Source organism: Gallinula chloropus, assembly GCF_964237585.1.
Source record: "Gallinula chloropus genome assembly, chromosome: 7".
NCBI lineage: Eukaryota > Metazoa > Chordata > Aves > Gruiformes > Rallidae > Gallinula > Gallinula chloropus.
In genome coordinates this window covers 3,205,819-3,228,940 of record NC_140092.1, presented here as the reverse complement: position 1 = coordinate 3,228,940, position 23,122 = coordinate 3,205,819, and the positions used below count along the sequence as shown (strand labels likewise).

Sequence of the window (23,122 nt, the reverse complement as noted above, 5' to 3'; positions counted from 1 at the left end):
ACCCTCTTAGCAGGTGGCAGTGATAGCCCCTGCCCAACCCAGTGCTTCTGCACATCAGGATTAAACTCATCCAACACTGTGCAGCAATTTGCTCCATGCTGTCACTGTGTAATTAGCTGAGACATAATATTGTGCATCCCTCTAATTCTGATTTGCATAATACAAACCCTAATTGTCCACTTGGAAGAGGAATAAGGAAATTCTCTCTGCTGCCTTTTTTATATTTCATACTTGTATTGAATTAGTTTCTGGTAACTGTGAAACCTCAACATCTCATTAACCTTCAGAAGAAATGAAATATAAAATGATAAAACACAAATGCATATGACTGCATTCCTCTTGTTATGTGCTTTTCACTACTCCCTCTTATTTAGCTCCCCCAGGGATGTTAATTGATACAATCACTGTGTTCCCTAACAAAAACAAAATGTCCCTGGGTGTTGTTGTGCCTTGGGCCTCTCTCCAGCACAGGCCAGCTAAAACTCATCTCACAAAGAAGTGCCTAAACCAACACATACAGGATCCTTGCTGCCAAAGATGTAGGGCCTAGATGTGGAATTGTGAAAGTCAGAGGAAAAGAAATATTGTGACCAACCTCCAAAACTGGAACTAATGTATAAGGAATTAAAAAAAATACATTTTACAGACCCCCCCAAGCAGAGTTTTAGAAGCCCAGTGGTGTTTGAACTGAACTTAATTTGAGCTTGTACCAATTCTAGTCTGGTAAACAGTGTGATGTCTATCTGTCGGTGTGGTATAAAATGTAAAACAACACTAAAGAATCCTGGCTTGGACATGGTAACATGACATTGGGTTTCTTAGAAAAAAAGGAAAAAAGAAATGGTTTAATGATGTTCCAACTGTTTAAGAAAAACCATCAGAAACCATCTGTCTGAGCTATAAATAACTGCATGTCAGAATAACCCAGCATGAATAGGGACATCATTATTTCCCAGAGATGCATGTGGGCAGAGCAAGTTCTTTTCCTATTTGCATTTCTTACTGCCAAGAGGAAATCCAATAGGTACTGTCAAATCCCCCAGAACAGTGTAATGTTGTTTAGCCTGAAATGAAAATTCTGATACAAGAGGGGCATCAGCAACACAAATAGAAGGTGCTCTAGAGGAGACTGATGCACGTAAGGAAGATAGAACAGGTCATGCTGGTAAATTTATACTGTTGTGTGCTGGAGAGTTTAGAGGGAAAGTGGATTTTAAAAGAAGCATAAAAATGGTGGCAAGGATGATCCAAAGACCTTGGGAGGCTAGAACTCTCCAGCCTAAAAACAAGGCATCTTGTGAAATAATCACAGGGTTTAAAACTTGCATACAAGATATGAATAAGGAACACTTTTTCATTTGTTTCGAATTTTTTTTCTAATAAACAAACTGTATGAGTATTCCAGGTGTGTAACTCTTTGCTTTTCTCATTCCTGTGCACTTTATCAAAGCATCTTCAATTATCCCATACTAGACTCAGGATAAATACAGCAGTGCAGTGCTCAAAGATGGAAATACTGGCAGTGACTGACAGGATGGGATGCATCTGTTATTGCATGTGTCCTGAGAGAGGCAATAGTTTTGTTGCAAAGGCAAACATGTTAAATGACTGTATATGAAATTCCACTGGAAATTAAATTGTTCTAAGTATTAAAGCAGTAGTGATCTGTATAGGTTTAGGACTTTCTTTTAGTGAAGCTGATTAAGTTTGTCAGCATATTTAAATGCTAGTGCTGTCTTTTTGTCTGGTTACCAGGAGTCCCACATACTAGAAGAGGAGGAGAAGCTCGAGGAAGAAACGCAGCAAACCCATTTAGAATTTCATCAGCAGCTAGTCACAGAAATTCAAGAAGCTCTTCAATTTCTCCAGCAGCACATGGAGCAGGTGATTGGAAGGACACTGTTGCAGCATGCCCGACGGGAAGCTGGAAAAAGGAGTTCAGATGATGGACAGGACTTCAAGGTATAAAAATGTTCAGTAATGGTTTTTCCAAACAAATTGAGTGCTATTTTTCTAAACTGTAAAGCAATTTAATTTCTGCATTACCCTGTCCTTAGAAGGGTCAGTAGGACACTGTTACAGCCTGTGTTAAAACTGAAGATACCATGCAAAGTATTTACACACTAACATTTATATAGAAATACAGTGTTTTTTAGTGACTTTCTAGTGACATCAGCCAAAACAGGTTTTATTAAGACAAATCCTGGAACATATAAAACCCTGAGAAAGTTCTTGATACATAGAATAACAAAAAGGAAGAAAAAATGGGGATGGTTATCCATCAATGAAGGTATTATGGTTAATTAATAGTAATTGTATATTATTAACAGCTTAATGTTACGTCATACATAAATAATTATATAAAAATAAAACTCGCTTCATAGGTTAATAAAATTGTTCCAATGCAAATACTTGGATTTTCTTTATAGTGGAAAGTTGTAGGAGAGCTACACATGTATTTGATTTACTTAGCTGGCAGTCAGGTTCTCAGATAAAATAGGTTACAGAGTTTGAACAGATAGGGGAGTGGCTCCTTCCTTCATGGAGGTGAGGCACATTAGACAGATTTTATTGTCATTTTTAATGTTAATATGTTCCATGGATGAATAGAAATACTGTTTTCCAGCAACTCAGACTGCCACATTTTGAGCACAAAACTTACAATTCTGTTTGCACATACAAAATAATATTGGGTCTCCAGTTTTAGAGAGATGAAAGCGCTTCAGTTTTTGACTTAGAAAATGATTTGTGACTTCTACTGTGTAATACAGGAGAGGCTGGTGGAAGCTGCTGTAGAAAGTGTTTATGGGACCAGTAATAATATCAACAGATTGGTGCAAAACTACTATCAGCAGTTAGGAAAAATCACAGAATGCTATGAAGGGAAAAAGCTTCAACAGTTGAAAACCTTACAAGGTATGTATGATATTGACGACTGTAAGATAATTCTGGGGGGGTTTAAGAGATAAATTACTCTTCTTGTCACTTTAAATACTGCATTTAAAGATAACAGAAATCTGTTTAAAGGAAGCAACAAAGCAAAACCCATGTCTAGGCCCCTTTCCATGTTTGAAGGAGGAGTGGTAGAACTGTTCTTATTAATAATTACTTGAATTTCAGTCACAGATGCAGGACTGTGTTACTTGAAGTTAGTTACACATAGAACAGTGACCCAGTGTTGGACATTGTAGAGTTAGAAATTTTAAATTATTCTTTAACCTCAAAAGAGAGGTTTTGAAAAGAAAGAGGAATATCAACTCAAAGCTGGGATCCAGAGATAAACTGATAGGAAGGGTTTGTGAGATGCAGAGGGAGCTAGATATGGTCACTGGTTGTAAGACAGAACCAATCTGTTCTGCACTGCCCTGTTGTGAACCTTGACGACTTTAATATTGGAAGCTGAAGTACTGGTGTTGGGTAAAGCCAGGGAGGGAGGAGATTTACAATTTGTATTTTAGACATTGGCAGCTAGCAAGACAGTCAGTTAGGTTCTCATAAAGTCCCTCTAAAGACTTCTTGGCCCTGATTCAGCTAACTACAGTCTAAAATCCCTTTGATTTGAGCTATTTTAAGCAGGAATTAAAACTGAAACCTGTTCCAGAATGCTCTGTGATCAGAGATGAGATGGACATTTTGACATCACATGAGGGGATGTCCAGTGGAAATTACAGAAATTGTAAGGTTGCCACAACTCAAAGCTTGTCATTTTGGGCAGAAGATTTTACAAAAACATTATTTCAGCAGAAAGAGGTGAAAGAAACAGACTTAGGAAGAAACAAGAGAATGAGCTGGCATTGAAAGAAAAACAGACCAAAGGCCTCCTCAATGTGTCATCCACAGTCCATCAAAGGTAGGAGCAGCAGCAGCACTGCCAACTCTTATTTAAATGTTTTGAGTATTTGCAGATCTACATAAATGTCTAGATGGATAAATGTCTTTGGTTTTGCATCTTACATTTGTCTTTGATGGAGAAGTATCTGTTGCCAAATTACATCTACCCTTTGATCTCAGAGAATTACTTTGTTATTAAATAAACTTTCTGATGCTCATTAATTACAGACTGAAGAGCTATACATAGACAGTTTGAAAAGAGAGAATGGAAAACAGTGCCAAAACATATGCCAAATTTTAAAAGAAATGTAACATAAATGTAAGATGGAAACCAATGCTGTCTAACTCATTACGTTCCATCTTCTCTGCTTTGAACTTCACAAGTGTTTGTTAGTTTGCTGTTAAGTAAACATATACCATAATGAAGAGAAAATGTTTGAAACATAAATAATGCTCAGAAGGGCAAGAAGTGAGGGCCTTGGACAATCAAGATTCTTTGCCCTAAATTTAGAATGGAATCCCTCAAATGTTAATTAAATAAAAATCATATTTAAATCATAACTGATTTTATGAAACTTGCAATCCAGGCAAAAAGCACTGACATTCCAAAGGAGTAAGTTGTCATAAAAAGCTCTGTGGCTTGGCATGCACATGATACATTTTTGTAATCATTTTCTTTACTCTCCATTTATTATCCAGAACAACACAGCATCTGCAGTTTTGACATTGTAAAGAGGTTAATTCTTATTTAGACATTCTGTTACTTCTAAATTGAAAGAAATCATTGCCTACTTTCTGGTTTTCAACCTTGTCTGAATTAGTGTAGGAATGGATTCATGTAAAAAAGTGCTTCATAAAAGATCTGTTAGTTGTTCATTATCAAGTTTATCATTTATTCTGACATATAAACTCACTTCTAACTGTTGACACAGTTTTTTCTATTCTGCTGTCTTAAAATACAATCAAATTGGCCTTGGTGCAAGCAGAAATATGGTATTCAAGAATGAAACTATTCAGTATCAAAGCTGATCTCAAAACCATTTGCAATCTAACCCATTTCCTGTTGTCATTACGATTTCTTTGACAGTCAAATCCCAATCCTGTGTAAATTAATGACAAAACTTCCATTAACTTGTCTAGCTGCTTTTAAACTCAACATAGATTACTTTATTTCCTTTTGCCCATGGTTATGAGTGTGAGTTCAGAGACAGATTTCCAAAGTTAACTCTGTGTGAGCATTGACCACAACAGCAGCAACTTCATTGTGTGGAGATGCCAGAAACAATTTGTTTTACCTCCTTCCCTGAGGAATTTGATGGGTGATTGACAGTGTTGGTTCAAGGTGGATCAGGCCAGAGAACAGCAAAAATACAGATTCAGCAAAGTTGCAGCCATTCAAATTCTACTTTATTGATGTTTAACCAGCAAAATAAAACAAGCAAAGAAGAAGGTTGTCAGTGTTCCCAATTGCCAAGCTTTGGATTACCATGGTTCTGGCTCAGTCTCAACCTGGTAATGAAGAGCCCTGAAGGAAATGCCTAATTTTTATTCCTTTGTCCTCACACCTGATCCTCTAATAGCTTGTCTTTTCTGCCAGCATACAGTAAAACTGACTTTACAAATGCGCAATGGTTTTGAGAGCAGAGTTCAATGGTAGAGCTGAATTCCAGGTCCCAAAGTTCAGGCAGGGACAACCCAAATTCCTGTTGCAATTACTACCTCTGAAAGGAGCTTGCATTCCATGGAGAACCAAAGCAGGTTATTAAAATAAGTAAATCTTACTAAAAGTCTGCAACAAAATAGTTTGTCCCAGGAGAAGTTGGATGGGCTGATACTCTTAATGGGTCTTTCTCTCTACAAAATCTTAAAAATTCTTTGCCAGGATTGTGTTCCTCCCTGGATCTGAACAACATTGGTACTTTTAAATTTCCCTTTGCCAGGATGGTACTGCAGCAAAAGAAGGTTTTGTCTCAGTTTGAACTGCAGCAGCAAATACGTCTGGAGTCTCTGAAACAAAAGCTGCTGGGATTGCATCAGCTGGAAACTGAGTTGGAGAATCAGTTAAAGGTAAATCTGGGTAAAATGACTCAAGGATCTGAAACAGTCCATGGCAAAACATTGGACAGGTTTTAAGGGTGTCTTTGCTGTCCCATTTTGAAACAGTGCTAAGATTCACCATTAAAGCTATGGCTCAGAACCCAGTAACACATACAGACAGTAAACAGCTAGAAACTATTTCCTGCAAAGAGAACTGGGGCGTTGGGGAAGGCATTATGTTCTCTGTCTTGCTCAATGACTCACTGTTTGGTTACTTGAACATCTATACCTGATCAGATGGTTATTATTCAGTCTCCCAGCAACCATCAATGTGCTTGTGTTCACGGCCACAGCAAGGGGGATCAGGCCAAATTCAGTGTAGACATGACCAGCCAGTTTTCATGTCAGATCTCCTGCTCCTCATTACATGCATGCTCTCAGCTGTTTGTCTTGACTTTTGTTAGCAAGAAGCTAGAGTTACTTCTCAGTGAATGTCTTTTTAGTAAGAAACATTACACTGATGCTAGCAATACTGTTTCCCACGTTTCTGCAATCATCTATGCCTTTGTCATGCCACATGTAGAATAACATAACCCAGATTCAAGCTGCGTTGTGTTAACTGACTTCTGGTTTATCCTTGTGCAGGAAGCAGAGCAGGACTTTGTGAGGGAGTTGGCTGCACTGGCCCGAGTTCCAATGGTGGTGAAGAAGAAACCTTCAAAAAGGAAAAAGCCAGCAGGTTGGTACAACCCTGGATTGTTTTAAAGAAACACACAATCCCACATATTCCATCAGCAGAGGGGTGGCAGCAGGGACAGGGAGGAGATTGTCCCTCTCTGCTCTGCCCTCGTGAGGCCCCATCTGGAGTCCTGTGTCCAGAGCTGGGGCCCCAATACAAGAAAGATGTGGAACTGTTGGAGAGGGTTCAGAGGAGCCACAGAGATGAGAGGGCTGGAGCAGCTCCCCTAAGAAGAGAGGCTGAGGGAGCTGGGCTGGTTCAGCCTGGAGAAGAGAAGGCTGTGGGGGGACCCTCATTGCAGCCTTCCAGTCCCTGAAGGGAACGCACAAACAGGAGGGGAATCAGCTTGTTAAAAGGGTAGACACTGGCAGGACAAGGGGGAATGGACTAAAGCTGAAGGAAGGAAGGTTTAGATTAGATATTAGGGGAAAGTTTTTTACAGAGAGAGTGGTAAGGTGCTGGAACAGGCTGCCCAGAGAGGGGGTGGGTGCCCCATCCCTGGGGGTGTTCAAGGCCAAGTTGGATGGGGCCCTGGGCAGCCTTGTGTAGCTCCAGGCCTGGAGGTTGGTGTCCCTGCCTGTGGCAGGGGGTTGGAGCTCTGTTACCCTTGGGGTCCCTTCCAACCCAGACCATTCTATGATTCTGTGATTCCCCAGTTGGTGGTTTCCCAAGTGTGCAGAGCTCTTTGTTCTGGTATGCACTGTGACCCCAGGGGCACCTGTGGAACCTTGGCTTACAGCCCTAAAAACAGTGACTTTTTAACATCAGGTTGTTCTGATTTAAGTCACATAAAATTATGAAGTGACTCTTCTTCTGTTTGCTGGTAGTAAAAAGCCATTTTCAGTTACTTGCCATAAAACTATATGATGGGGTTTTCAACTGTTGCACCTGGTGGAAACTTACTCCAGTCTTCAGCAAGTATGGAAGTTCAGTGTTTGGTCTGTGAGAATTAACCAATAGTAAAAACCCCCAATATTCTACACTAATGTAAAATGGAATGATTTCCTTGGAATAACAATATATATGCAGGAAATATTCAAGTGTATTTTTTTGCTTTAGGTTAATCAAAACCAAACAAGCTCTACTGTCTCTACTAACTGTGATTATTATTTTTTTTAAAATCCACATGCATTTGGCAACTCAGGGGAAAAAACAAACTCAACAATAAAGACCTTCCAGTCACCAGAATCAGATGACGAAGATAATTCTCTTGAGAGTATTGAAGAACCCCCTGGACTGACTTCTGGCTTACACAGGTACAGTAGAGGCAAAAAAAAAATGAGCATGTGGAAAACTACTCACAACAAGTAGTACAAAATCTACTTCATAAGCAAGCATTTCAATCAGGCCCAAAATATAACACCTACACTAGCTGACCTTCTTCCTTAATACTTCTCACATGTATTTGACTTCTTTTTTTCCCATATTCCTGTTTAAACATAGGAAAATCATGGATTTGCTTGTCTGTGCTGTTATGTATTTTATAAATTACTTTGATTTTAGGCAGAGAAATGTGAAATACTGTTTCCAAATTTGCTTTAATTAGTTGGGTTTTTTTTAAACCTCAGTTGCAGACAGCATAAATCAGCACAGACAACTGAATCCAATGGCACTAGGCTGACATGTAGCAACCAAAATATGGTCTGTGGTATTTAGGCTTTCAACTTCCACCTTTATTTCAGGAACAAAGGCAAGCGCCAGTCTTTGGCTGATGAGAGTAGCAGCTCTAACAATGATTTTCTTGATAGATGTTTCACTTGGCTTATGCAGGGGTGCTAACTAGAGGAGAAGAAATGGCTGCAAACCTGAAAGATGCCAGCTGATTACTACGGGCAGATCAAACCAGCCAGCTGGTCGCTGGGGCTTGATATATTGAGCAGAGAAAATCCTGTTGACAGGCAAAGCAAACAGTTGGTTCTCAGGAGCCACAGGCCTTTGGGGAAAAGTATTTATCCCCTGAGTGACCTCAGCCTGGGACTGACTTCAGGAGATGGCTCCTTTCCCTGATGCCATCAACCCTTTTCACACACTCCTTTCCCACAGCCAACAAGGGATACGTGTGTAGGGAGCAGGGACCCAACAAAGGAACATTTATCTTTATGTAACTGTTCTGTCAGCCTCAACAGGGGCAGCTGAAACTAGCCAGTGAAGAAGTTATAGTTATATAGCAAGTGCCTTTCTTTTCTTATCCAAACTAATTTAGCTTAAGAAAGAATTGTAGCATTTCAGAAGCTCAGTCTACAATGGAGTTTTGTTTTTCTTGTTTATTTCTTTCAGGGAGAGGTTACACAGTCCACGTGAAGGGGGGACTGAACCAAGGAAAAAATCAAAAGATGGGGAAAAAAAAAGAGGCAACAGGTAGTAAAACCATTCCTAGGAGCTGTCTGAACACAGAGTACCAAAGCATTCTTCTGGGGAATCTCTGCAGCTATAAATACTGAACTGCTTTGCTGGGGAACAGCGAAGAACATCAATAATAACTGAGAAATCTGCTTTAGCTACAGACCAAGAATCAATCTTGGCTTTCTTTAGCTGTTAGTAAAACATTCCCACTTGGGTTTGGTAAGAAGGAACAAGGGAGTCTTTAATATAAGCTCTTCCAGATCGCTTGGGGAATGTGAAGGGGAGATAGATAGTTTAAGATTAGGAATGTACCTCAGGAAAGCGCACACTTACAGGAGGACAGATCCACAGCAGGCTGGTTGCCCAGGTCACTATCTCAGTATGGTTTCATATGGTTTCATTACAACACTGATGCACCGTTTGCCTTTCAGCCTTTAAATGTGGTAGATGGGGCCTGAAGACTTTGTGACTCCTGCTTTGGACTGACAAAAATAGTTAGAAAGTAAAGAACACTTAAGCAGCCTTCAGGTGGCACTGGTAGGTAAAAGGATGACACTTGTTACATTACAGTGCTTCCAAGGCTGTGTGTTGTGCTCTTCCAGAGTTGTACAGAGGTTTTTATAAATGTATTTCTCTGCGCTTGCCTCAGAGCTTTTGAATCCCTGTTTTTAGGAGGAGGGAGAGAAAAGCGGTTTCAGTTTCTAGAGCTCTGCCGGCTGTAACTGGCTCTTTTGTTCCCAGCCGACTTTCTTATGCACATGACGTTTCTTGGGCAAAGCAACCAGCTCTCACTGCCTGCCCAGAGCACCTTCCATGAGGTGAGAAATTGGCTAACGGGAACCGGGACCCCCGGCCGCGCTGTGCCCCCCGCGGCTGGGCAGGGCCGGGATGGATGCGCCTCTCCCTTAGGAAACGTGCAGAGATTGGGATGCTCCCAAAAGCGGGGCAGCAGTGCCCTCTCCCGGGCAGCTAGCGGGGTTGTCATCCCCTCGCTGGTGGAAGCGACGGGCAGGGAGCAGCGGGAAGGCTGCGGACTCGGCCCGGGGCCGGCACCTCCCTGCCCGGTGCTGCAGCCCGACGGCCCTGCGGAGGGATTTCCACAGGCAGGAGTTTTTCCTCTTCTCCCACTAAGTCACAGCAGCTACCGGGCAAAACCCCCATTGCTCTTGGCCCTGGTACTGGCTTCTCAGCCCCTGTGAGGTGCTCCAGGGCTTTGCTGCCCTGTTTGAAGTCAGGTGTGGGTTTCCTGCCTGCCATGGCACTGCACAGCAGTCCTGGCCAGTGATGTAGATACTGAACAAGAAAAGGTTTTAACAGACCAAGGAACAAGAAAGAAGGAGAGGGCAAGCTAAAATGACAACAGCTGCTCCTTGGTTAAGCCCTGTTCAAATTTTATCTTGCTTTAACCATAGTAACAGTATCTGGCTCCTGATGCTGAAGATCTTTCTTACCACCTCATGTCACAGTCATTACAGCATGATGATTTCTTTTCTATCTCTGGCCCCTGGCTTCAGTTTAATTCCATCTGCCTGCCGATTTCAAAGTCATCACAGAACAGTACCAAGAGTGAGAGATGCTGTGATGCTGTGAACTACTTTATCACCAGCCAGGCAGGCACGAGTTTCATCCCAATGTTCCAGTTGCTCATCAAGAAGAAAAGATTCTCATCATGAAACGTGTGACTTGCTGGAGCAGGTAAGAAAGGATGCAGAATATACACCCTTGGAGAGTTTCAACCCTGAGCTGACCAAGGTCCTTCATAAGCCTAACTTGGAAGTTGACCTTGCTTTCAGTAGAAAGTTGGACTCCAGCTGCTACCTCTTTCAAGCTGTCTCTGTTGATTCTGTGATTCAGATATTCCTTACAGCTGATCTGATACTGAAATTGAGGGAGGATGTATGTCATCTCACCCACACACACCCTGTGTTTTAAGGGGTGGTAGAAATTGCTTGTGAGACATGGATTGACAAATTGACAGAATGGTAGGGGTTGGAAGGGACCTCCAGAGCTCATGGGGTCCAACCCCCTGCCAAAGCAGCTCCCCAGCTCATATTGCACAGGGCCGTGTCCAGACGGGGCTGGAATCTCTCCAGAGAAGGAGACTCCACACCCCCTGGGCAGCCTGTCCCAGGGCTCCCTCACCCTCACTGGGGAAAAGTTCTTCCCCATGTTGGTGTGGAACTCCCTGTGCACCTAGAGAGTTCCTGGGAGGTAAAATGCTGAGCAGTTTGGCCAGCTGAAAGCAGTCTCCAGCACAGTGGATGTCAGAGGGAAAATTCAGGTATCTGGGTGCCATTCACAGCTCAAAGCACTTGCTTTATAATGTAAATCCATAAAGCACTCTCCTTTTAATTTGTTCAGGAAAGACTCACAAGGAGCTTTGATCCTGCTTTACAGGTACATATCACTTGCTACTGAAATTTAAGGAAAAAATGCCATTCCTTTTTTCTTCTCTGTTTAACATCAGAAGTAACCACTATTGCAACAGTTCCTGATGGTGTTAAAACTCATTCACAGCTTTATGACTAAGGTGTAGCTCAAACAAATTCAAACAATTACAAGGCCCTGGAGATGAAGGAAACAGGAATACTAGCAGTATATGTTTGCTCTTTTCTCCTGGCCTCCCTTAAGCTTATGTTACTGGCTACTGGTACCCAGAGCACATGGTCATCTGACCTGGCCCAGCGTGCAGTTTTAGTTCCTAAGGATGAAGGTCACACTATTGCTGAGAGAAACATTTCATGGCTGGGGCAGCTACAGTTTTGGTACAGCCTTAGCATCATCATTAACAGGCTTTGCTACAAACACTAGAATTCAAACCTGTAATTGCATTGCAGTGTAGCAGAGAAAAACCTCACACAAGGCAAGCCAGTCCAAACTGTCACTTGGGAAACAATCCATGGATCCAGCCTTTTCTTTCACATCTCTTGTTTGACAAAGATCATCCTCAGGCTGGTCATAGGACTAATTGTAGGGGGAATATATTTTTTTGCCAGCTCTCTGATGATATACCCCAGTAACCACCCAAGTGAAGCACCCTTCCCCACACCTGCTGACTGTGCAGTGACATACCTGTTGCTTAAATCACATCCAGGTCGTATTGCACGTGCAGACTGGAGAGACCCAGGCACAGGACAGGATCCACAGGCTTCCTGCAGGCTGTCCCTCAGCAGCAGCATGTGAGCAGCAGTCAGGCCACAGGGGTTATGAACCTGATGGGGCACTAGGCTGTTTCTCCTAAGAGAAGTCAGAATGGAGTTACACTGACCTGACAAGCAGAGCCTTGTTGGCATAGAAGCACTGAACCATGAAGTGCCTCACAAACACCCCCACACACATTTATTCACAGCCACTGTGGAAAAATAAATGCATGTTAACAACAGTGGATCTTGACAAGCTTGTAGGCAAAGGGCTCTTTGGTTCAGGATGGTGCTTAGCAGGTAGGAAAAGTGGAATGAATTCTAGTTGTACAATGATTATTTCTGCCACCTCAAGCATGACAAGCCTTGTATTTGGGAGTACAAGATTTACTTGGAGGTGAGCAGCTGTTACTACTTGCACAAGGATATTGTAACCAGCCTTTCTGAAACTTTCATACTGTCAAATCTGCTGCAGTTTCACAAACCAGCTTTGCTTCTAGTGTCTGGGTTAGAGTACCAGACTTGTTCCTGGCTCTGTCAACACTCACGGGTTGGAATAGGACAGTGGAGATGGAGACTTGGCATGTCAGGATTGCCTTACCTGCTAGGCTGTGGGTTATTCCAGGACAAGTTGTCCTCAGGCTTCTCTGCTGTTATTTGTATAAAAAAACCCTGAACCACCAAGCAAGTTATTTTGTTTCATATAAAAATACCTGAGCTCTCAGGTGAGCAAGCAAGCCTAGGGATGAGGGCACTCTCCAGGCAATAGGAAACATGGATTTGAATCCTTAGCAGAAGGGGTTGTTCATGACAAGCTTTCTTTTTCTCCAATTTGTGAGCAATCAATCAGTTCAGTTCACTTAAGGCTGAATTGCAGTGTTTCTTCACTGCTTCAGACCAAGGCCAAAACAGAAGGAAAAGCTGCCTATTCGCAGCAGCTCTACTGCCAGGTTCTCAGAGCAAGCTGACTGAAATGGGGGTTTTCCAGGGTAGGGGTTCCTTTCCTGGGCAAGCTGTCAGCATACTGCTTCAGGGGATTTCACATAGGCTACTTTCTAAAACTTTGATGCCCCACATGCAGCTGGCATACACACCACGTGCCCTCTGCCAACACCATTAACCACTGTGTGGAAAGGAGGGATCAGTGCTAAGTGGTCAAGCATCCCAGCTCTATAAACCATTCCCCTGGCACCGTGCTGTTACCAGACTTTTCCTGGTGCAGCTTTGTAGTGTAGACAAGGTCAAAGTGGTAGAAGGCAGAGCTTAATTGCATAGCCCTCCACCATAGCCCACTCTTCCCACATCTGCAACAGGATCAGACAAGTAACAAGTGATGGAAAAAGGTTTCTTTGCAAAGTTTGTGAGAGAAAGCATTTCCTTCACTTAAAATAAAAGAGAATTCAAGTCCACTTTCATCACCTTACCTGCAGGATGTCTTCTTCATGCCATGCCTAAACACTGTCCCGGTTCAGTCTGCTGAGGAAACCAGTCACATCTAGCTTAGGTCAAACTGGAGGACTGCATATTGGTTCCATAGTACTCACGAAGGTGATGGCAATCAATTACCATTCCAATCAAATCAGATGCAATCTTCAGGACTGTGGCATGCTATAGTATGCATATGCAGACATATATATATATACAAACACACATTTAACATACTTTGTGATCTAAAGTGGCTTCTTCTTTCACCTGATGTCAACCTAAAAGACCTCTTGAGTTTCTCCTTTCTAAACTTTCAGTCATGGAGCAACAGCACTGGAAAGCAGAGGAATACGCGTGCCCATCAATTCATTTCCTTTATTTCACAAGCTTTGAATTCAGAAATTGAACCACGACTAGTAGTAGATCTTGGTAGGGTAGAGTAAGTAAAAATGCATGTGATTGATTACAAAGGAAAAACTTTGTACAAAAAACCTTTAAAAATCCGACGGCAACTTGGGGGGGTCTCTTTAAGTACCAAAAAGTCTCATGCAGAAGGAGAGCACTGCTGCCCAGGTGGAGAAATCCCTGCGGGGATGGCGATGGCGTTGGACTGTGTTGGTTATGGCTCTGTCTAAAATGGAAACAAGAAGGACACAGACTCGGAACATAGCGAGTGGGAACGGACGGGTGCTACGGAGACCAGTTGTCAATACGTGTCCCAGTGATTTTCTGTGTCTGAGAGAAGTGCTTCTTGGGCTTATAATAAATTAAAGGTGAAACAGAAGCTGCCTATCCTACTCTACTGCATACTTTCAAGCTGGCCATTTTCTTCCTTCATAAGTGTTTTTTGGTGGCGTTTCTCCAGTACGGACACCAACCTTGGCATTGTGTCTAGTCACTTGTTGGCAACGTGTTCTAAGGGGACTCACTCACAGAATGCAACTTGCATAAATAACTCAGTAACATGCATTAACTACTCTAATACAGCGAGAGGGTGCAAAGGAACCATCATTCAGTTACAAGACGAAGCTAAAACCTGTAGTCACTAAAGGGGCAAATGGAAGCACCATGCTTTAAGGTGACTATGGCATGAAAGCACACATTGTGAGGCAAGTAGTTCCAAGCAAACACACCACACTATTATCACCTCTTCCTATACAAATCAAAAAAAAAAAAGAAAGACATTTCTGTTTTTATTTCCATTAGTACCAAATAATAAAACTGTGGGTTTGATAACACAGATACTGAGGGACATTATTCCCATGAGCTTTCATCCTTGTCTTTCTGTCCATCAGCGTTTTTCAGCCAAGACTGGTAATATTAGAGCGACCACCAGGAGGTGCCACGATGCGGTGGCCAGTGCGGCGTGGGTTGTTGTCATCTATCTGAGCTCCTGCAGCAAGAGAGAATTAGAGAGCAGTGCTATGAAATAGAAAAGGAAAATCAGCAGTGCTGGGTTCCCTCTCATCACAAGCAGCTCGATTCTATTGAGCCAGACCCCAGCTGAAGCCCTAAACAGGCCTTGAAGGCAGATTTCTGGACCTAGCTCCAGTTGTCTTCAATGAGAAGCATAGGCTGTAATGTTTGGCATCAGATGGATGCTCACCCCTCACAGAGAGTTACTTTCCACTGACTTAAAGAGCCTGTGCAGGAATGACAGACTGGGTTTCCTTCATGAAATCAGATGCTGACAGAAAACATGACTGATTTAAGTAGAAAAAAACAACCAAAAGCAAACCAAAAGCAAGTAAGTGCAGAGTGGAGTTTTCAAACCTCTCTCACTATTTATAATACCTGTTCCCCCTGAACCCATGGGTCAACAGCACAGTAAATGTGATGTTAGTGATCATAAATCCACAAGGCAAGTAGCACTGAGCTTATGTATAGTCATACCCATTTCAAACTGCTTATGAAAATGTTGAAAGGTTCAGCTTAACATGAGAGCAAGCTTTCTGCCAGCCTAAATATTGTCTGGTCACACTTGGCTTCCTAAAGGCAATGTAAGACTACCACAGAAGCACAGGATCGTGTTAGATGCTATTGTAGTCTCTGGTTCTGCTGAATTTCTTAAGAACTGTAATGTGCATTTGCCTGATTGGGATCAAATTTGTACCACTAGATGCCTTGGTAGTTCCCAGACCTATCAGTGGACTGTGAAACCACAACTGCAGGTGCCTATGAAAATCCCACCGATTCGTCACTATTATTAGAGGTCAAATCTCTAAGCACTTTCTTTTCCTTTATATAGCTTTCTGTATCTGTCTGTGCTCACCATGGCCCCAGGTGTACAGGCAAAAATATACTTCAGCTCACTAGAAGGGTTTTTAAAATATTTTCTCTCCTTGGGTTTTCTTCCAGAAGTTTCATTTAGTTTCTAAAGAAAGGATCTGACAGGGAGGAAAACTCCTCCAGCAGCTCCCACGGGGAAGAAAACCCAGTGACTTTCATAAGCTCATAAGGAGGCACTTATTTACCAGCTCAGCTGTAGACTTTTGAAGGGCAAGGATTTGACACACTTGTAATTATCTTCAAGTGACAAGAATTATTTCCAACAGCCCCAAAGGATGATTTTCCAGGCTGTTTCTTATGTACCATGGAAAACGTTTTGGGCGCTAAGAGCAAAGAGGACAAGAAATACTCTAATCTGTATGTGAATAGCTTCTGCACATGGTTTGCTGACCATGTACACGGACAGCTGAGGTTTTCATGTCTATGAGTTTATGGTGGTGCAGCAAAGAAAGGAATCTGAGATGTCTGAGCCACGTGGGTTGCACCAGACCCAAGTCCTGTCAGCTGTACATATCACCAAATGGTCTCTGTCACATCAACCAGAGACCTCAGGTAGTGGGCAAAGAGTGCACACAGAAACAAAAAGGAATTAAACTGCAAACATTTTGAATATTTGGTAATTTGCAAAATATTCCATGGGAAAGAATGTATAAAAACATATACACACACTACATGAAATCTATCGTCAATAATCCACACTTAGGGCTTTAAAGTACTTCTGATGAGTCAGGCTGACTTACCTGATAAGCTAAAATTGGATTGATGGAGGTTCCTGATTGGTGGGGGCTGGTTTTTGGCAGGGGAGGATTTAGTTGAGGGTGCAGGAGTTGCATATTTTGGCGTAGCTGGGATTTCATACACAGGCCCATCATACATTCCTCTGGAGACTCCTTGCAGTCCTCCCACCTAGATCAGCAGAAGAATAAAAACCCAAATGCTGATTAGTCTGATAGTGCCCCAAATGATACTCCCCCCTACATGCAGAGACCACTGAGCACAAAGCTATATTCTGCATTAGCTCTAATAAAACCCCCTACCTCTGTATTATCATCAGAGCTACAGTCTGCTTTGTAGAGAAAGGAAATTATAAAGTCTCCTCCCTGCCTGGTTTGGGTTGGTTTTTTTTTAAATACATATAAATTATAAGAAAGAGATCCTTATTAGGCATTGATCCTTCATGGTCAATGAGGAAATATGTCATTAGAAAGAACAGATCTGACCTAAGATCTGATCTTTAGGTAAGATCAGTCACTATCACCTCTGCTCTCTCCACTCAGAGGCTGCTCAGCAGGGTTGGTTCAGCTGCTGAATCCCACACTCGGGTTGTTGTAGGACTGATAGTACACTAGGTTTAGCAGTTCCACTGCTACCTCTGCTCCTCCTCTGCAAATATATCATTAACTTCATTAGAACTCATTGAAACATTCATCAACAGAGTGTCTGTATTTGAGCTCTGATTTCAGTTTGAGGTCTCTGGATTTTATCCTTGCACAGTCCCTATAAGGAACATGAGAAAAGACAATCCTAACAGCCTCACTGGCCTTAAAATCGCAGCAATCTATGAAACAATGTGTTTTAAAAGCAGCTCCAATTCTCAGGGGGACTCTGAAGCCATAGAATTGCAGAATCCAAACCTCACTAAAAGATCAGAAATCCGTGGTTTATAAGATTTATGTTTCAGAGCCATTTCCAGTGAAATTAAAATCCCATACAGGAAGGACACTACTCACAGGGGTTGGATGCAGCTCTTAGACAAAGCGATGCCTTTTCCTTGCTTTCAGTGATGGAGCCGTGAGGCTCAGCAAGGCCACTGGCTCGCAGGCTGAGCCAAAACTAATGCCCAGAGGGGAGCAGCTGCCCGTCACAGCCATGAACCCATCTCACAGCTACCCACAAAGGCTCTGGGGATGTATTTATGCTGCTATCCCAGGCCAGTTGCAGCTTTGCAGCCCTTGTTTCGACACGTTTGTTCCTGTATTCCTCTGCTGGGCGCTGATGTACTCCAGTGGTGGCTGATACAGCCATCACTGAGGGTTTCCTAAATACCTCCAATCAATAAAATTTGAGAGTGGAGAAAGAAACACGGACATGAATCTGCTCTCCCTTCCTCTTTGCAGGCAGCAGAGGGTGCTCTAAGAGCAAAAATGCCAGTCCTTTATTGGTCCCTTTGCAGACTTTTCCCCAAGTTTTCTAAAATCAAAGATCTTTCCCAAAATCCAAGATCACTCCCAAGTCTCAGGTTACTTAGCCCAGTTACTTTTGTGCATACTCCTTGTATAAGAAACCACTCTGATATTTGCTTTTACAGTGTTGTTTTCACTAATTAAATTACTTAATTAGCATAATTTCATATTAAACTGTTAAAGCAACATATAATATTATGTTGTTATATTAATTTTTATATATATATAGCCTATAATAAGCTAATTTATATAACACTCCCATGTACTAAATCCTTGAGAGGCAAATGTGAAGAGAAAACCTGTGTCATCTAAGTGGCCAGTGTGAGAAAACTCTGAGACCAATTGGTATTTTGCAAAGCTTTTGGAGATGCACTTGATTTTTATAGTGTCTTTTTTTTGTGAGAAGAGCAGACCAGCCACAGCCTGACAGAATTTGTATAACAAGCAATGAAAGATTAAAAACTATCCACCTGCTTGTTGACTCAATTTCAACTGCCACCCACACAGTGTATGAAGGTTGAAGGAAATAGGGTGTTCAGTCTATTTCATAGAGAATCACAGAATGGTCTGGGTTGGAAGGGACCCCAAGGACCATAGAGCTCCAACCCCCCTGCCACAGGCAGGGACACCAACCTTGTCTTGTTACCTGTCCTCACACAACGACTTTCCTGCTCAGTAGCAAGAGGCAATTTCCAAATAACCCAACCTAGTGCCAAACCAATTTGTTTTCAACAGAGGAGAACTGATACAATTCTAAACCAGGAATGGCCCAGTCTTAACCTTGGTGATTTCCCAAGCTTTTTATTCAACACAAGAGAAAAGTTTTCTGGGCTGTGAGTGCCAGAAAACGTGCCAACAACCGTTCAGAGATGCCAAACACCACGTAGCTCTGGCTTAAGAGCTTTTCTTCTCTGCAGTGTGGCTGCTCAGTATGCAAAGCTGAGTAACAACTTCAAATTCTGTTTCTCTTCTGGCTAAGCCTCCCCCCAAAGAAACCTTATCTTTTTTCCTGAATTTTAACTAAAAGTAAATTCTAGAACTACTATTCCATCTCCCTTCCAAAGCCTGCAACAGCTGGGCATGGGGCAATTATGCCCAACAAGCATCATTACCCACTGAAGCTTACGGTGTTGAGTTACATCAGTTCACCCTTGCAGAGGAACTGGTGGTGTGGTCACGTTCTGACAAGTCATATGTCAGACTCATCTGCTACAGACTCAGCACAATAATAATTAACCCCCCCCATGTGCCACTGTGGTTCCAAGAGTGCCTAGAAGGTTACACAAGAGCCAGCATTACCTTGTTCCTGATCTTGATGCGCTGGTAAAGATACTCAGGGAAAGGTTTGCGAGGGATGAAGCGGCCCATTCCCTTATTCACGTGCAGATTCCCATCTTCAAACACAATCTTCCCTTGGCTTATGACCACCAGTGGAGCACCATGGCACTCCATTCCTTCAAAGATGTTGTACTCAACGGCCTGGGGATCAACCAACACAATCACTGCAAGTTCAGTACGAGATCTCTCTCAGCTAGGAGCTTATAGACTCTCTATCTGTAGTCAGGTTTTTTAGACAGCTGCCACTAAGAGGTGAATGAAATTGTTTTGTCTGAAGGAAAAGCCTTGTGATACGAAATGATTTGAAAGAGTCTTTCTGATCAGACTTCCTGGATCAGATTTCTCTCTTCCATTGCTCACTTTCCAGCAGAGCTTTGGTTTTTGAGGGCTTTCCTCATGTATCCAGAGCCTCTAGAAGTGCCATAGCCTGAATAAGAAGGAAAACTGACTCAACTGCCAGAGATGGTCCCACCACACATGTGCTGTGACCATTTCAAAGTGGCCAGCACACATATTTCTGTTGGAAAAAGCCCAGAAAGGACCAGTCTAAATGGGAATGACTGTCAAAGGGCAGGTGCTTATCACTTTCCTGAAAACACAGAGATCTCAAGACAGATGTTGTAACAACTGAATTACCTAAACTTTTCTAAAGGTTTTAAAGGTTTCTAAAGCTTTATGCCTTTTGGTATAAGCCATATTACCGGATTTCCAATAAAACATTTGGAAGAATTCCCTGATATAAAAGATGAAAGCACCCAACAGTAAGTCAACAACTTTGAAATATACAACACATAAGAGAAAAACTGTCACAGTCAAAAATCAAAGCAACTGTGAGTCACTGGTACTCAGCACTCAGGACAGAGCAGTAAGTGGCAAAGCTTTGGAATTAAATAGAAAATCCCAGCTGTGAAGCTGCTCAGAGCTGCATTATCAAAACCTTTAATTGTCTGTCATAACTTATAGAATACTGATGATTTAGCTGTGCAATTTAGAATACCAGGTGCTTTTCAGGTAAGCAAAAAGAAAAAAAAGCTGGTTTTAAATTTATCATCAGAGTTTTACTAAGCTCAGCTGCAGACCAGATTCACACCTGTTTACAGATCTGCCACAAGCATGCAAAAAATAGCACAATGGTGTATGCAGAGAGAAAAGAAACCCTTCCTGGCCCCAGTGCTTCCAATGCAGGATTTCAATGTCTTCATCTTCTGAAACATTCACCCACTTTGGAAGAGGCACAGGCAGTTACCACACTCCTCTATATCCCATATATTTGGTGTTCACACCAATTAGATCAAACATTTGAAAAACAATTGTGATATTTCATAGAATCATAGACTGGGCTGGGTTGGAAGGGATCCCAAGGATCACAGAGCTCCAACCCCCCTGCCACAGGCAGGGACACCAGCCTCCAGGCCTGGAGCTACACAAGGTTGCCCAGGGCCCCAGCCAACCCAGCCTTGAACACTTTTCTTGCTGGTTTTCCTTTTCTCCTTACCGATTTATGGCTTTTGGCTGTTATAGTCTTCACCTTGTCAGGGTCCCAAATAACCACATCAGCATCTGATCCTACAGCAATCCGGCCTTTCCTTGGATAGAGATTAAAGATTTTGGCAGCATTGGTACTGGTGACAGCTACAAACTGGCTCTCATCCATCTTACCTGTGGCCTAAAAACAAGGAGACAAGAGCAGAACACACCTTTAAAACAGGGGTTTACTGTTCAAAGTGTCAAATGCTCAAGGAGCTACAGGAAGGCATGTGGTTCATATATATATATATATATATATGGTGATGTGGCAGGAAAAGGAGGTTTTATCTCATGGGACTTCATACATAGTACATTACTTGGGAGTTTCAAATCAGTGAATGTGTTACCTGTCTCATCCTGAAGAGCAGCAAAGAAAACCTTACTGCAGATGATGCCATCAGGATGCTCAGGTATCTAAGGTCCCTTTCTCCACACACTAGTGCCTAGCTGATTTTGTTGCTAGTGCTGATCATTTTCATTTAAACATTTTAATTTAAAACAGAGAAACTTATATGAGCATTAAGAGATTAAATAGAAGATCAAGATCCAAACACTTTCAGAAACATTTATTGCAAATTAAGTCCACCCTACTAGCAGTATTACCAAACCTAAGTGTTACAACCCTCATTATAAAGTCCTTGCCTGGAAAAATGTTGCCACCAACAGAACTTTTTATACAATCAAGGATGGCTTAATAGCAGCTCTGCACAGCAGCACTTTCATTTTTCGATGGAATATTTTGGGGTCTTCCCTGACATTAAGCAAGAGCAACACCTGAAAGAAGAACAAGAGTGCCAAACCTCTAAATATTAAATAAACACTTAATAAACACTTAAATATAAGCTACTCAGGGGTCTGGGACTTTATGCTACCACATGTAAATCCCATGTTGCAGCCTCTGCTGCAGCTCCTTCCTTTGGCAGGAGTAACAAAAGGGAAAGAGTGCTGGCTGGCTGCACTTCACTTTGCTCCTACATGGCAGATACCAGAAGCTGCTTCTGTGCTTGGCATCTCAACAGCAATCCCTGAAGAAAGTGGTTGTTAAACACAGCCTAGGAGAAGTGCTGACAAGAGCCTTGCAAATACTACCGCTTCCCAGTTTCAATATGCAGTTGAGCGCAATGCAGCTCACGGTAACCAGTCTGCCTGTGTGTGTACAGGCGTGCAGGGGGGTGTGTGTGTACAGACAGCCAACGAAAGGAGAATTTCATTACATATTAAGATCCATAGAACCATAAAAAAATTGCTAACCGACACCGGCACCCCACCGCAGAACACGCCAGTATGAATCACATGCAGTGTTCTCCTTCACAGCACTGCACAGGCTGGCCTCAGGCTCGGCTGCCATCCAGTTGTAAATGGAGGAGACACTTCCCAAGTTCAAACAATCCATTCATCACCTTTATATGGGGCCCACTTCAAAATCATTACACTGCTCTGGATCCTACATGCCTGAGAAGCATCCACTCTGACACAACTGGAAAATTCAGCGGAGGAGTCTGGGAAGCCTCAGATCTAATAAAACTCAGTGCTGCTGCACTGTCAGAGGGGAAGCACAGCCCTTCATTTGTAAAACCAGAGGAGGTTTATGAAATAAACGTCTCACCTTGCAGTGGCTCTCTCTCAGGGAATTTTCAGAAATGTATTAGAAAGTCACTTAAGTACCAGCCAGAAGTCTCCTGGCTTTCATTATTCAGCAAACACTCGATTTCTTTTCAGCCCATAAAAGAAAGTAATTACTTACTACAGCCTTGTCCCAGACAACAGTCATTCTCTCCTCAATTCCATTGACCCCTTCAGGAATCATAGTGAAGTTGTCCTTCCCGACGGCTTTCTGGGCAGTGCTATAGGGGCAATGTCCGCTTCCCGTCACCTGCAGGTCCCCACTGTGGAGTTAACACACAGAAGGGTTAGGCCCAGCGTCACCAAGGCTGCCTTGGCCTCAGGCTGGCTGAGAATGGACCTTCTGAGCCTACACACCAGAGGCACAGGCTATAAATCACCTCAGCAGCCTTTGCTTGTTGGCTACAGATCACTGAAGAGCGACAGTGGCATCGGACATCTCTGCTTTCCCCCGGGAACACCCTGAACTCCCAGATTACAGCCCCCCTCGGGTTTCAGGCTGCTTATCAACAGAGATCAGGCACAAGCCAACTAACCAGGCCAAAGGATTATTCCAGGATTAAGGAAGCGATCAGAAGCTTGTGTGAAATGTCTGCCACTCTCAAGATAAATTAATTCATAACCATGCTGAAAAATAATGGCAAATT

At 42.6% G+C, this 23,122-nt stretch overlaps 2 protein-coding genes across 3 annotated transcripts in view; one reads left to right on the top strand and one right to left on the bottom strand.

Moving 5' to 3' along the window:
* EVC (EvC ciliary complex subunit 1) overlaps window positions 1-9,482 on the top strand; it is a gene marked incomplete at its 5' end in the record, with an annotated part of 53,047 nt that extends 43,565 nt beyond the window's left edge. Inside the window, 7 exons of the mRNA XM_084266975.1 lie at window positions 1,756-1,962; window positions 2,772-2,916; window positions 3,745-3,850; window positions 5,772-5,898; window positions 6,514-6,607; window positions 7,752-7,863; window positions 8,885-9,482. Coding sequence (XP_084123101.1) covers window positions 1,756-1,962; window positions 2,772-2,916; window positions 3,745-3,850; window positions 5,772-5,898; window positions 6,514-6,607; window positions 7,752-7,863; window positions 8,885-8,969 — 876 coding nt within the window. The 3' untranslated portion in view covers window positions 8,970-9,482. The remainder of the gene's footprint in view (window positions 1-1,755; window positions 1,963-2,771; window positions 2,917-3,744; window positions 3,851-5,771; window positions 5,899-6,513; window positions 6,608-7,751; window positions 7,864-8,884) is intronic.
* A 5,334-nt stretch (window positions 9,483-14,816) lies between these two features.
* The window catches only part of CRMP1 (collapsin response mediator protein 1), a gene marked incomplete at both ends in the record, with an annotated part of 46,349 nt that continues 38,043 nt past the window's right edge, over window positions 14,817-23,122 (bottom strand). For both annotated transcript variants that reach the window (XM_084266929.1, XM_084266930.1), the window contains 5 exons: window positions 14,817-14,908; window positions 16,545-16,710; window positions 19,287-19,466; window positions 20,821-20,991; window positions 22,597-22,738. In XM_084266929.1, the coding sequence (XP_084123055.1) occupies window positions 14,817-14,908; window positions 16,545-16,710; window positions 19,287-19,466; window positions 20,821-20,991; window positions 22,597-22,738 (751 nt within the window). The remainder of the gene's footprint in view (window positions 14,909-16,544; window positions 16,711-19,286; window positions 19,467-20,820; window positions 20,992-22,596; window positions 22,739-23,122) is intronic.